We start from the raw sequence: 14,182 nt of genomic DNA, 5'->3' as shown, positions 1-14,182 counted from the left end.
TTTGAGAAACAATAATGACAGTTCCATTCGAAAACACCAAAAATGGATGCTAATAAATGAGTCATAACCAGTCTGCAGCGTTCGCATGTGATCACAATTTACAAACCTCTGTCATCCAACATATACTTGTTATAAATTAGAATGCAACAGTCTTACCTTATCATTGTTTGGAAGTGTTTGTGTTCGTTGAAAGGTGTCTCCTCCATTAATGCTAATCAGTTCCGCATCTGCTGGCGGATATGCAGCAGGAAAAACTACCACGTCACTTTTTAGCGTGTCAGAACTGAAACACACGTCATACTGCTGTGTAGATTTGGAGTAAGACCAGGTTCCATCAGGATGTGTGGTGATCATTGGGGGGTTGTAGTCATTGAAACTACTGTCTGTCCTGTGGCATTTTACAGCTATCAAGCTGACGAGACTCAGTAGAAAGATCACGGACACTGATACAATGGCAATCAGTAAATAAAGATTTAAATCAGAAAACATGTCCTCCGTTTTAGGGACATTTCTGAAGCGAGTCTGCACATCTGCGTTTTCAACAACCAAAACATCAACGGATACAGTCGCAGACATAGATGGCTCTCCATTATCAGAAACCAAAATTACCAACGGGTGGGTTTTCAAATCATTATCACTCATTTTCCTTTTAGTCCTGATTTCCCCATTGCTGGTTCCGATTCGGAATAGGTTATTTCCTTTGGGTTCAGAGATGTGATAAGAAAGCAGCGCGTTATAACCAGAGTCTGCGTCTACAGCCCTGATCTTGGCCACGAAGTATCCAGCTTCCGCATTATATGGAATGTTCTCTGAATTAACGGAACCGTGCTCCGAATAGGGGGGTAGAACACTGGGACTGTTGTCATTCTCATCCAGAATAAAAACATTTACAGTTGCGTTGCTGCTCATTGGGGGGACCCCAGAGTCTGTAGCCACAACTTTAAATTGAAAAGTCTTAATTTCTTCATAATTAAATGACTGCATTGCAAGTATTTCTCCTGTAACTGAATCTATATTCACCATCGCTGGCAAGGGAAGCTCGTTATTGCTGTTAAAAAAAGAATAGGTGATGTGACTATTTTCATTTATATCAGCGTCAGATGCAGATACAGTTGACAGACGCACACCGACTGGACTATTCTCTTTAATATAAACATTAATAAGTGACTCCGGAAAGCGAGGCGCATTATCATTCACATCAGACACTTGAATAATAATAACATTGGTGCTGGACAACGATGGGCTCCCTTCATCCGTAGCGATGATGGTGACATTATACTGAGCTATGTTCTCTCTATCTAGAGGGCCATCTACAACTAAAGAATAATAGTTTTTGTAGTTTGCTTCTAGCTTGAAGGGGGCTTTAGTCAACATAAGGCAATTAACTACACCATTCTTGCCACTATCTCTGTCTTGGACTGACACGAGTGCAATAGCTGTGCCGACTTTAGCGTCCTCCCTCACGGTGTTTAACAATGATGTCACGATGATTTCAGGGGCATTGTCGTTTACGTCTATGACTTCCACGAGCACTTTACAATGCGCCGCCAAAGGGGGCTGCCCTCTGTCCCTCGCCTCGGCACGGATCTCAAAGGCGTTGTTCTTTTCATAGTCAATATTGCTTTTTACTGTTATCACGCCTGTGTTTGGGTCAACATCAAAAACCTCCAAGGTTTTGTCTTGATCTCCTTTAGTTATACTGTAAGATATTTCACTGTTAGGGCCGTCGTCTGCGTCTGTTGCATTTAAAATTATAACTGCTGTCCCGACTGGTACATTTTCTAACACTCTCACTTTGTACAAGGGACGACTAAACACCGGGCTGTTGTCGTTACTGTCCAGAACATTTACATTTATTTCCATGGTCCCTGATTTGGCTGGATTTCCACCATCTACAGCCGTTAACGTAAGTGTGATAACTGACTGCTTTTCCCGGTCTAAAGCTTTCTGTAGGACCAGCTCAGCGGACAAACTATGCTCGCTTCCTTTGTGTGTCGACACAGAAAAATATTCGTTGGCACTGAGCTTGTAAGCGTTTACATTATTTTTACCAACATCGGGATCATTTGCCAGAGGGAGAGGGAATCTAACGCCGGTCAAAGTATTTTCGGCTACGTTCATAACTTTTGATTTCGAAATGAAGGAAGGTGCATTATCATTAATATCCAAAATATTTACTTCTAAACGATACAGTTTCAATGGGTTGTTAATAACTGCCTCTACGCTTAGGGTACATTTCAACTGCTTAGCGCAAAGCTCCTCTCGGTCTATTCTCTCATTCACAAACAGAACACCAGTCTTTAAATTTACCTCGAAGTATTTTTTGCTGGATCCGCTGACAATCTGAAACATACGCGACTCCAGTTCCTGGACATTAATGTTTAAATCCTTCGCGATATTTCCGACAGTAGTCCCCCTGTTCGCCTCCTCTGCCACCGAGTACGACAGCTGCCCCCATACCGCTTGCAAAGAACACTCCAGCGTCATAATAAAAAAGATCGTCACAAAAGACTTAGCTCTTTTCTGTTTCAACATGATTCCATTCGTATGGACCACGCACATATCCAGTGAGGAATACTCCTACGAGGGTGCACAGGTATTACGAACATATGAGAAATCCAATGGACATTTTTCCACTCACAGAATTGTCAACCGATCGTGTTCACACTCCGTGCCTTTCTCAAACAAAAGCTCAGTGAAATCCCCCACCCTCCCGAGTCGGGAGGAGCCTGAGATGCGGAGGAAATTCTGATTCTCTGTAGCGACACCAGGTGCTTAATTCCAGTACACACATCATCTATGATATAGCTTAGGTTTCACACACGCTACATTATTTAAAAATTACCCTGTGAAAACACCTACGCATGTAAAGAACCATAGCGCGAGCATAATGATGAATACATTTTCAATGGCAGATGTGTCTTAACAATGTACACTTAATGTTATTATGGGTAGAGCTCCCTGAACGCCATAACCACGGCAAAACGCTTGAAGACTACAAGTATAGGATCTGGGTTCAATTTCATACAAACAGTAGTCAAAACCACTTAGACTTTCCAGTGTGTACTTACAAAGACCCTTCATTAAGGTCACAGAACCGCACCAATCAACACTATGGACAGCACCAGTCACACTATAGACATCGTATAGAAACACGTGTTTACGCAGTCGTATTTGCCTAGTTTTACAAGTTAACAAATGAACACAGCAGTTTGAGGAGCCTTTCAAGAGTCATTGCAAGGATGCCAGTATTTTGTAATACATTGGATTGCTATACAGTCATGTCAGTAAACGTTGAGAAAATCCGAAATAAGATCGTGTGTTGGAGATAAGGGGATGGTGATAGTCTATTAGATAAGGAGTTCTTACCTTTTCTTTAGTTGGAAGTGTCTGTGTCCGCTGAAAGGTGTCTCCACTATTAATACTGATCAGTTCCGCATCTGCCGGCGCATACGGAGCAGGGAAAACTACTACGTCACTCTTCAGTGTGTCGGAGCTAAAACACACGTCATACTGCTGTATAGACTTGGAGTAGGACCAGGTTCCATCAGGATGTGTGGTGATCATTGGGGGGTTGTAGTCACTGAAACTGTTGTCTGCCCTGTGGCATTTTACAGCTATCAGACTGATGAGACTCAGTAAAAAGACCACCGACACCGAGACTATGGCTATCAGTAAATAAAGATTTAAATCAGAAAATGTATCATCCTTTGAGGGAACACGTCTGAAGCGAGTCTCAATGTCTCCTGTGTTTTCAACAACCATAACATCAACGGACACTGTCGCAGACATAGATGGCTCTCCATTATCAGAAACCAAAATTACCAACGGGTGGGTTTTCAAATCATTATCACTCATTTTCCTTTTAGTCCTGATTTCCCCATTGCTGGTTCCGATTCGGAAGAGGTTATTTCCTTTGGGTTCAGAGATGTGATAAGAAAGCAGCGCGTTATATCCAGAGTCTGCGTCTACAGCCCTGATCTTGCCCACAAAGTATCCAGCTTCCGCACTGTATGGAATGTTCTCTGAATTAACGGAACCGTGCTCCGAATAGGGAGGTAGAACACTGGGACTGTTGTCATTCTCATCCAGAATAAAAACATTTACAGTTGCGTTGCTGCTCAGTGGGGGGACCCCAGAGTCTGTAGCCACAACTTTAAATTGAAAAGTCTTAATTTCTTCATAATTAAACGACTGCAGGGCGACTATATCTCCAGTAGCTGAATTTATATTCACCATCGTCGTTAAAGCAAGCTCATTATTTTTGTTGAAAAACGAATAGGCAATTTGACTATTTTCGTTTACATCAGCGTCATTTGCGAATACAGTTGATAAACGCGCACCAACTGGACTATTCTCTTTGACATAAATGTTAATAACGGGCTCTGAAAAGCGAGGCGAATTGTCATTCACATCAGACACTCGCACAGTGATTACACTGGTGCTGGACAAAGACGGTGTCCCTTCATCCGTAGCAATAAGTGTGACATTATACTGAGCTGTATTCTCTCTGTCTAGTGGGCCATCTACGACTAAGGAATAATAATTCTTGTAGTTTGCTTCGAGTTTGAAAGGCGCTTTATTCGACATAGAACAATGAATCACACCATTTTTGCCGCTGTCCAGGTCTTGGACAGACACGAGTGCAATAGCGGTGCCAACTTTGGCGTCCTCTCTCACTGTGTTAAGCAGTGTAGTCACAGTTATTTCAGGGGCATTGTCGTTTACGTCCACCACCTCCACAAGCACTTTACAATGTGCTGCCGCTGGAGGCTGACCTTTATCGCTTGCCTCGGCACGGATCTCAAAGGCGTTGTTCTTTTCATAGTCAATCTTACTTTTGACAGTAATGACGCCAGTCTTTTGATCAACATCAAAAACCTCCAAAATCTTGTCTTGATCCCCTTTGCTTATACTATAAAATATATCGCTGTTGATACCCTCGTCCGCGTCTGTTGCATTTAAAGCGACAACTATTGTTCCGACTGGCACATTTTCTAAAATAGACGCTTTGTACAACGGCCGACTGAAAATGGGGCTGTTGTCGTTAATATCCAGTACAATTACTTTAACCTCCATCGTTCCCGATTTGGCTGGATTTCCGCCATCTACAGCTGTTAATATCAATGTGATGACTGACTGTTTTTCCCGGTCTAAAGCTTTCTGTAGGACTAACTCAGCAGACAAACTATGCTCGCTTCCTTTGTGTGCCGATACAGAAAAATACTCGTTTGGACTGAGCTTATACGCATTAACACTATTTTTACCAACATCGGGATCATTTGCAAGAGGAAGAGGGTATCGAACCCCGGTTAAAGTATTCTCAGCTATGTTCATAGCTTTTGATTTCGAACTAAAAGAAGGCGAATTATCATTGATATCCAAAATATTAACTTCTAAACGATACAGTTTCAAGGGATTGTTAATAACTGCCTCTACGCTTAGGGTACATTTCAACTGCTTAGCGCAAAGCTCCTCTCTGTCTATTCTCTCATTCACAAACAGAACACCAGTCTTTAAATTTACCTCGAAGTATTTTTTGCTGGATCCGCTGACAATCTGAAACATACGCGACTCCAGTTCCTGGACATTAATGTTTAAATCCTTCGCGATATTTCCGACAGTAGTCCCCCTGTTCGCCTCCTCTGCCACCGAGTAGGACAGCTGCCCCGACACCGCTCGCAGAGAACACCCCAGCGTCATAATAAAAAAGAACGTCACAAAAGACGTAGCTCTTTTCTGTTTCAACATTATTCCATTCGTATGGACCACGCACATATCCAGTGAGCAATACTCCAACGAGGATGCACAGGTATTACGAACATATGAGGAGTCCAATCGACATTTTCCCACTCAAATAATGGTCTGCCGACCGTGTTCACACACCGCGTCTCTCTCAAACAAAAGCTCAGTGAAATTCCCCACCCTCCCGAATCGGGAGGAGCCCTGAGATGCGGAGAACAATCTGATTCTCGGTCTGCAGCGACACCAGGTGCATAATTCCGGTACACAAACATTCCATGAGGTTTTACACATACTTGCGACTTTGGGTACTTGAAAAGCGCACTATAAAATAAAGGTATTACTATTATTATTATTATTATTATTATACTACACTTTGAAACATATACTGTGTAAACTAAAAGCTATTATGGCTTTTGTTCCACGATCGCTGTAAACACAGGCTTAGCAAAACACTCGTAGGCTACAACTAAAGGATCTGGGTTCAATTTCATACCAGCTGTACTCAAAACCACTTAGGCCATCCAGTGTGCACTTACAAAGACCCTTCATTAAAGCCAGAGAACTGCGCCAATCAGCACCATGGACAGTTCCGGCCACACCACGGAGAGTAGCAAGAAACTCGTGTTTGCGCACAGTCGTATTTTGATATTTTTTACCAGTTAACAAATGGACACAGCAGTTTGAGGATACTCTCAAGAGTCATTGCAAGCATGCCAGCGCATATTTTATGAATCAGGAAACAATACAACAGTCTTACCTTCTCTTGGTTTGGAAGTGTCTGTGTCCGCTGAAACGTGTCTCCACCATTAATACTGATCAGTTCCGCATCTGCAGGTGGATATGGAGCTGGGAAAACTACCACGTCACTCTTCAGTGTGTCAGAACTAAAACACACGTCATACTGCTGTGTAGATTTGGAGTAAGACCAGGTTCCATCAGGATGTGTGGTGATCATTGGGGGGTTGTAGTCACTGAAACTGTCGTCTGTCCTGTGACATTTTACAGCTATTAAGCTGACGAGACTCAGTAAAAAGATGACCGACACCGAGACAATGGCGATGAGCAAATAGAAATTTAGATCCGAGAAACGATCATCCTTTGCTGGGACGTTTCTGAACTGAGTTTGGATTTCTCCCATGTTTTCTACAACCACAACATCTATGGATACAGTCGCTGATAATGATGGTTCCCCACTATCCGAAACCAAAACAACCAATGGATGAGTCTTCATATCATTGTCACTCATTCTCCGTTTAGTCCTAATTTCTCCGTTGCTAGTTCCTATTCGGAAAAGATTATTTCCTTTAGGCTCAGATATGTGATAAGAAAGCAGCGCGTTATACCCAGAGTCAGCATCCACAGCCCTGATCTTAGCAACAAAATATCCCGCTTCTGCAGTATAGGGGATGTTTTCAGTGTTTACAGAACCGTGTTCGGAATAGGGAGGGAGAGGAACAGGTGCGTTATCATTCTCATCCAAAATAAAAACATTCACCGTCATGTTGCCGGTTAGTGAAGGAACACCAGCATCGGTGGCTTGCATTTTTAAACGAAAAGTCTGATTCTCTTCATAGTTGAAGGACTGCATGCTATGTATTTCACCTGTGACTGGGTCTATTTTAAATAGAGATGAGATGGGCACCCCATTGATTACGCTTTGTGCTATCGAGTAAGTTATGTGTGCATTTTCTCCAGTGTCTCGGTCTAAAGCCGACAGCGTGCATACAATGGAGCCAATTTCACTGTTCTCGCGGAGATAGGCTTGTTTTTCGGGGCTCTCGAACTGGGGCGGGTTATCATTTACATCGGCAACTGATATGCTTATCAACTTTCTACTAGACATAGGAGGGGATCCCTCATCCTCCGCAAGCACTGTGACATTGTACTCCGAAATATTTTCTCGGTCTAGCACACCATCTAAGAGCAGAGAGTAGTAGTTCTGAAAGGATGACTGTAACTTAAAAGGACTCGACCCGATCAGACGGCAATGAACTGCTCCATTTTTTGCAGAGTCAGGATCTGAAATTGTCATTAGCGCGATTACTGTCCCTTTGCCTGCGTTTTCGTCTACTGGACTTAGCAGTGACGTCACAACAACCTCCGGTGGATTGTCGTTTATGTCTTCAACTGCTACTAACAGTTTACAGTGACCTGACATAGGCACCTGACCTTTGTCTGTGGCCTGTATGCGAATCTCGAAAGCCTGGCTCTCTTCAAAGTCAACATCGCCTTTTACTTTGACCTCACCTGTTCGTGAATCGATTTCAAATGTTTCCAGTACATTTTTAGAGGTGCGACTACTAAATGAGTACACCACCTCTTTATTTAAACCTTCGTCTGCGTCTGTAGCCTGAAGCTTTGTAATAACAGTCCCTATTGGAGTATGTTCAGGTATGGATACTTTATAAAGTGATTTGTTGAAGACAGGAGAGTTATCGTTTGCATCTAATACATTCACAGTGATTATTAAAGTTCCTGTCCTGGCAGGCGACCCGCCATCAACAGCTGTTACTAACAAATCAATACGAGGAGTCTTCTCTCTATCTAATCCTTTTTGGAGAACAAGTTCAGCAGAGAGAGTTTTGTCACTCTGAGTTTGCACATCTAAAGTAAAGTATTCATTGGGATTAAGTTTGTATGTTTTCAGCGAATTACTACCTATATCTGCGTCTTGAGCATTTTCCAATGGAAACCGCGCACCTGGGGCGGTGATTTCAGTAATATTCAAATGTGTCGATGTTACTGGAAAGACGGGAGAGTTATCATTTATATCAAGGATGTTTATCCTTACCCGATACAGTTGAAGGGGGCTATTCACCACGGCCTCGAGATTAACCGTGCAAGAGGCCGCGCCCGCACACAGCTCTTCTCTGTCAATGCGTTCATTCACCTGAAGCGCTCCGGTCTCAGTATTAACACTGAAATACTGTTTTTTAGACCCAGACACGATCCGAAAGCCCCGAGAGACAAGCTCCATCGCCGACAAATTGATATCTTTGGCTATATTTCCAACAGTGGTCCCGACATTCACTTCCTCAGACACACTATATGCTATCTGCCCTGACACAGGATGAACGAGATGAGTTATCAAAAATAATAGAAGGCTCACCACTGCATGGATGCTGACCGAAACGCGCATGATTGCCGTTGAAGACACAAATCAGAAACCATCAAAGACTGTATCTAGAGTCCTCAGAGAAACACCATGCCGACTGGGACCGGAGATCCCTGTCAGAGGGCGACCGGAGACAAAAGAAAGCGCTGCCACATTTATCCTCCAAGCTTAAAGCTCCACGACGATCACACTCAACAGTACATCCACACTGCCCAAATACATCCACAGAGTCTCCGAAGGTGTTTGTTCATCCCGCACACGTCCAAAACATAGGATAAAGGTACATCCTTTACATACACAGACGCTTTTCACGACAAGATCTTCATCGACTGGACGAGTAAATGGGAGAGAAGATACACGGAGGAGAGAGAGAGAGTGCAAGCCCACGAGAGAGCGAAGAGGAGGGGCATATTAGTCTTTTATGATGGCTAGACTAATAGAGCAAGAGCGACACAATGTGGTGTGATTCTGCACTACACTGATGGTTTCATTTACAATTAAAAAAATAGTGTACTGGGCTGGTTCAACAATGGCTTATGGAATACCATGACATTTTTCAGTATGAATAGTGAGTTGGAGTGGAGAACCTATTACTTTGTTGGATAAAACATACATTATAAACCAACAAAACTGAATTTGGATAAACTGAGTAGTAAAACCACAAATACATGCTTTTACCAGGTCTGGTTGGGTCATTGCTTTTCTATGTTAAATTATCTGTATTTATTTACTGTTGTTAATCGTTAAGAATATGAAATCTATGGTGCTGAATTAACCATATTCATTAAATTAAACAGTAATTTGGTTACATGTGTAATCTCAAATTAACCAAACCTGGAAGTATAACCCTCCATGCCAACTGACCGCATGGCATATGGTGTGGCTTATGGTATGGCTATATGGTGGATACAGAAAGCTGGCTTTATAATGGACAGAAAACCACAGCTCAAGCCTTTTTTACAGGAAAGAATTAGCAAGGAGTGTATAAATGTTAGGAGGTTGCTGTGAGCTAATTAGTCACATACAAAATGCATGCTATTGACTGACAATACATATTTTAAAGGAGCAGGCTCTAAAAATAGCTCATTTACCCACACCCTCCCTTCCCATGTCTTATTTTTTCATTCACGCACACACACACACACACACTCACACACACACAGACACACAGACTCACACGCTCGCACACACATACACACAGACACACACACACACGCACACGCACACACGCACAGACACACACACTCCTACTCTCTCTTGTTCTCTCACACACATTCACTCCTACTCTCTCTTGTTCTCTCTCTCTTTCTGAGTGAATGAATGGTTAGAGGCACAAATGCTGTTGCTGGTTGGAAAGTAGGCCATGCCAATGCGCCGGTCACTCAACCTCATCGATGCACGTCTGTGCGCATTCCGGCACCCTCCATCATATTTCCTGAATGTCCGGACCCCGCGGTTATGAGCTTACCAACGCTGCGCCGCGTGTAATCCCGGGATTAGGCACAGGAGGCTGAGGCTCCTGTCCCATTTGCATTCATCAGAGAACATGATTTCAGATATTCATAATCATAACCATCAGCGCGCACAGTAATCGCCTTGCCCTCCACCCTCTCCACCCCCTCACTCCATTTGTGCCAGTGACAAAGGCAGCCTTGCCAGGTCACCGCGGAGCTAAGGCCACTGTGGTGGGCAGAGAGGGTCGCCCACACAAACCCCGTCATCTGTTGGAAAGCATTTAGAACCAGATTATCACACCCATCTGTGCTTGCAGCACTTGATAAGGTGGAAAGGGGGCGTTTAATGCAACATGGACAGGATGATGCCAACACAGACAGGAGGTCTTGCTTCAGTGCTGCCATGTTAGTGTCATACACAGCGAGCAGTGTTGCTGAAGTGCTGCCATGTTAGTGTCATACACAGCGAGCAGTGTTGCTTCAGTGCTGCCATGTTAGTGTCATACACAGCGAGCAGTGTTGCTGAAGTGCTGCCATATTCTTGCCTTTGCACTTCATTAACTCAGCAGATGGGTAAATTGTGTGCTTCAGGCCAACGAGTAACAACCAGCTGTAGTCTCATCCTGTCAAAAATACAAAGACAAATACCTACAACTGGGGATTCTGCTCACGTACTTGCTAACGAGGAATTTACGTTAAAACGCCAAAGTGGAGTGTGGGTCCTCTGCTGACTCAATCTCTGACTGATACCAGTTACCGGATTCTGCTCACATACTTGCTAACGAGGAATTTACGTTAAAATGCCAAAGTGGAGTGTGGGTCCTCTGCTGACTCAATCTCTGACTGATACCATGAACTCAAGACACAACAAGGAGATCAGATAAAAGTTCTCTTACAGTATGCCTGGGTCAAACTGACTACCATAAACATGCTACTACAACCATGGAAACTCTAAAACTCTAAAACCAGGACTCATATGTGGTTGGCTAACCATTTCTTTGTGCATTTAACAGTATGTATTTCATGGCTAACAATGCCTTTCGGTACATAATGAGTAAGTACCTCATCTAAAGTAGAAGCTAAACTTAAGTTGTTCTGAAAGTTTATTTTGCAACTGTAGCCTGTGTTGAAATTCTGCTGTCGTTAAAAGGACGGTATGCTATCAGTCACCACAAGAGCCAGAAGTGCTGTGGCAGAGGTATGCAGGCAGGGAGATTATAGCCAGTCCACACCCAGGGCATATGCAGACTCTTTCAGCACTGCGATATCATTCAGCAGACGTCAACAACTCTTAACATCAGTTCTGCTGATCAGGCAGCAGTAATGATGATGTGAATACACACACACACACACACACACACACACACACACACACACACACACACACACACACACACACACACACACACACATACACACAAATAAAGACAAAACATAATGATTCGTTCATGCATGCCAGCCAGTGAAGTTTATTGTGGTACAGTAACCACTCGCTTTCTCTGAATCAATCACACTGTGTCTCTTTGTGCAGTAAAGCCAGCGGACATCAGACTTCACACTGCGGCTGTAACTTGAGACAACCAGAACTATCAGCACCCCTGTATGGAAAACCATACATTTTTCTGAGCATGCTCAGTGTGTCCTGCAGAAGATTGATTAAGGGTGAGCTGGGCGAGGCTTCACTGCAGGACAAACACACACATAGCTGGACATACTGTATATAAACACTCATATTCAGTCATGAGCTTGCACACACACACACACACACACACACACACACACACACACACACACACACACACAAAAACACACACACACACACACACACACACACACACACACACACGTACATTCATCTCCTACTGTACAAAAAGGTGTTGTAATATACCCCCTAATTTACAAGACTAAAACTTTTCCCCTTAGTCATAGATATTCTATAATGAATGTGCATAAACCCCAAACTCTTACACCACCCACACAATTCTTCTGAGGCGTTTAAACAAATAAGAACAAACAGCTTTGATCTTAATTTCATGTCCAGAGGGCTTAAAGACTAAACGTGGTAAATTATTAATTTGGGGGTTAACAGTGGGTAAATGCAGAGACGCATGACTACTCAAGACACAGCCAAGATGAAGAGATTCAACACCCATCAGGTGCTATCATCATTTGAATGATAAATGTCATCGCAATGAAGGTCTGTATTATTTCTGTGTCAGCTGCGCATTTGTGGGTTTGGACACAAGAGGGGGTGAGTTGCATGCTTGAATTCATGTGTGGAGGGAATCTGTTCAATCTCACTGTAAAGAGGGATTTGTGACTGGGGCTGGGTTGATGAATGTCTGTGTGTGTGTGTGTGTGTGTGTGTCTGGTTTAAATGAGAGTGATAAAAGCTTCTGTGGCTAAATGTAAGTGTACATTTAAAATAAAGATTTTTTTTGTGTGTTGTGGGCAGCGGGACATGTTCTCCAATGTGCCTGTTAGTGTGTTGGAGCGTGTGGAGTGTGCACACGTATGTGAGTCGGATGTAAGTGCTGCACATGGAGCGAGGGGGGAGGGGTGATGCAAGAGAGCGCTGGCAGGAGAAAGCACCCCCTCCTCCTCTTCTCCTTCTCCTCTGCAGAGAGCACATATTGCCATGGCAACCTCATTACAGTGGTGGGGGGCGGCAGCTGACGCCTTGTCCTCCTCCAGAAGCAGAAGCAAGAGAGGACGTAAGAGTGAGATAGAGAGATAAAGAGGGTTAAAAGAAGAGAGAGATATAGAGAGATAATTAAGGGAGGAGAAGAGGAATAGTGCGTGTACCGTTTCCTAATCACTAATGGATTAGCTTCAGTGCTATGAAAAGAACATTATCTCTAACTCACGGCTGCTTCTCACACCGATGTAAGCTACACTGCAGGTTTGCGAAATGCTTCAAGCACCTGTCCAGACAAATCTAAAATTCTGTCAGGTTTATGGGCAACACATCCTGGTTATTGTTTACACGAGAGCCCAAACAAGCAGTTCAGTAGATGCTTTCACGTGGGAAGGTAAAGAAACATGCCAACAGAAGCATCTGTAAAGAACACTCGCATACAGTAAGCAAGCATTGTGAATGGTTTCACTAAGCTTTCATAACAGCAATAAAACACAGTAATAAAAAACAACCAAGGCAGTGCCCTCTTTCTGAATGAGCCTCCCTCCCACAGCACTCGACTGCGGGGTGACAGAGAGCCGGTCTGACATGAGCAGCACGAGGGCCTTCACCTCCCCCACGGAGCGGCTGCCCTTTTCCACACGCTGACCTCAGAGCTGCGCCATACCCCGCTACGCCGCGCCAAGCCCCGGCACGCCACACCCGTAATCTGGGTTAGAGAGGAGAGGAGAGGAGCGCACTGGCACACTGCTGCCTCTCTCCATACGCTTCCTCCCCCAGCCAGGACACACACACTGGTGGGAGGAGGAGCGTGGAACCGGGGCTTTAGCCAAGGCTATGTGCATCTAATGAGGCACAGAGTAGACACACACACACACACACACACACACAAGTGCACGCACACGCACACGCACACACACACATGCAGATACATACACACACACACACACACACAAACACATACACACACACACACACACACACACACACACACACCGATTAAACAGGCACACACATGCGCACACACACACACACACACACACACACACACACACACACACACACACACACACACACACACACAGTACACCCATTCTGGCACATCTGTCTGTGCTTGTGTTAATTCATTAAACTCCTTTAAATTATAACAGGCATACAAATACTTATAAATTCAATTAATATGCATCATATTCCTTTAATGTATTTTTGATTGGCAGAGAATGTACCTCA

At 43.8% G+C, this 14,182-nt stretch overlaps 4 protein-coding genes across 4 annotated transcripts in view; all 4 read right to left on the bottom strand.

Annotated features, from left to right (window-relative positions):
- LOC308367035 (protocadherin gamma-A3-like) overlaps positions 1-14,182 on the bottom strand; it is a gene marked incomplete at both ends in the record, with an annotated part of 261,143 nt that overhangs the window by 171,678 nt on the left and 75,283 nt on the right. The window lies entirely within an intron of this gene.
- Positions 130-2,487, bottom strand: LOC308366502 (protocadherin alpha-3-like; the record flags this gene model as incomplete). Its single annotated transcript, XM_080840222.1, has 1 exon — positions 130-2,487. One exon carries the CDS (start codon positions 2,485-2,487, stop codon positions 130-132), a length of 2,358 nt encoding a protein of 785 aa, XP_080696348.1.
- On the bottom strand, positions 3,280-5,703 carry LOC308366501 (protocadherin alpha-4-like; the record flags this gene model as incomplete). Its single annotated transcript, XM_080840221.1, has 1 exon — positions 3,280-5,703. One exon carries the CDS (start codon positions 5,701-5,703, stop codon positions 3,280-3,282), a length of 2,424 nt encoding a protein of 807 aa, XP_080696347.1.
- LOC308366494 (protocadherin alpha-3-like) overlaps positions 5,909-14,182 on the bottom strand; it is a gene marked incomplete at both ends in the record, with an annotated part of 52,720 nt that continues 44,446 nt past the window's right edge. Inside the window, 2 exons of the mRNA XM_080840209.1 lie at positions 5,909-5,977; positions 6,503-7,193. Coding sequence (XP_080696335.1) covers positions 5,909-5,977; positions 6,503-7,193 — 760 coding nt within the window. The remainder of the gene's footprint in view (positions 5,978-6,502; positions 7,194-14,182) is intronic.

This window comes from Sprattus sprattus (assembly GCF_963457725.1).
Source record: "Sprattus sprattus genome assembly, chromosome: 6".
Lineage (NCBI taxonomy): Eukaryota > Metazoa > Chordata > Actinopteri > Clupeiformes > Clupeidae > Sprattus > Sprattus sprattus.
Note: the sequence above shows the minus strand (reverse complement) of the source record. Positions and strands in the feature narration are given on the sequence as shown.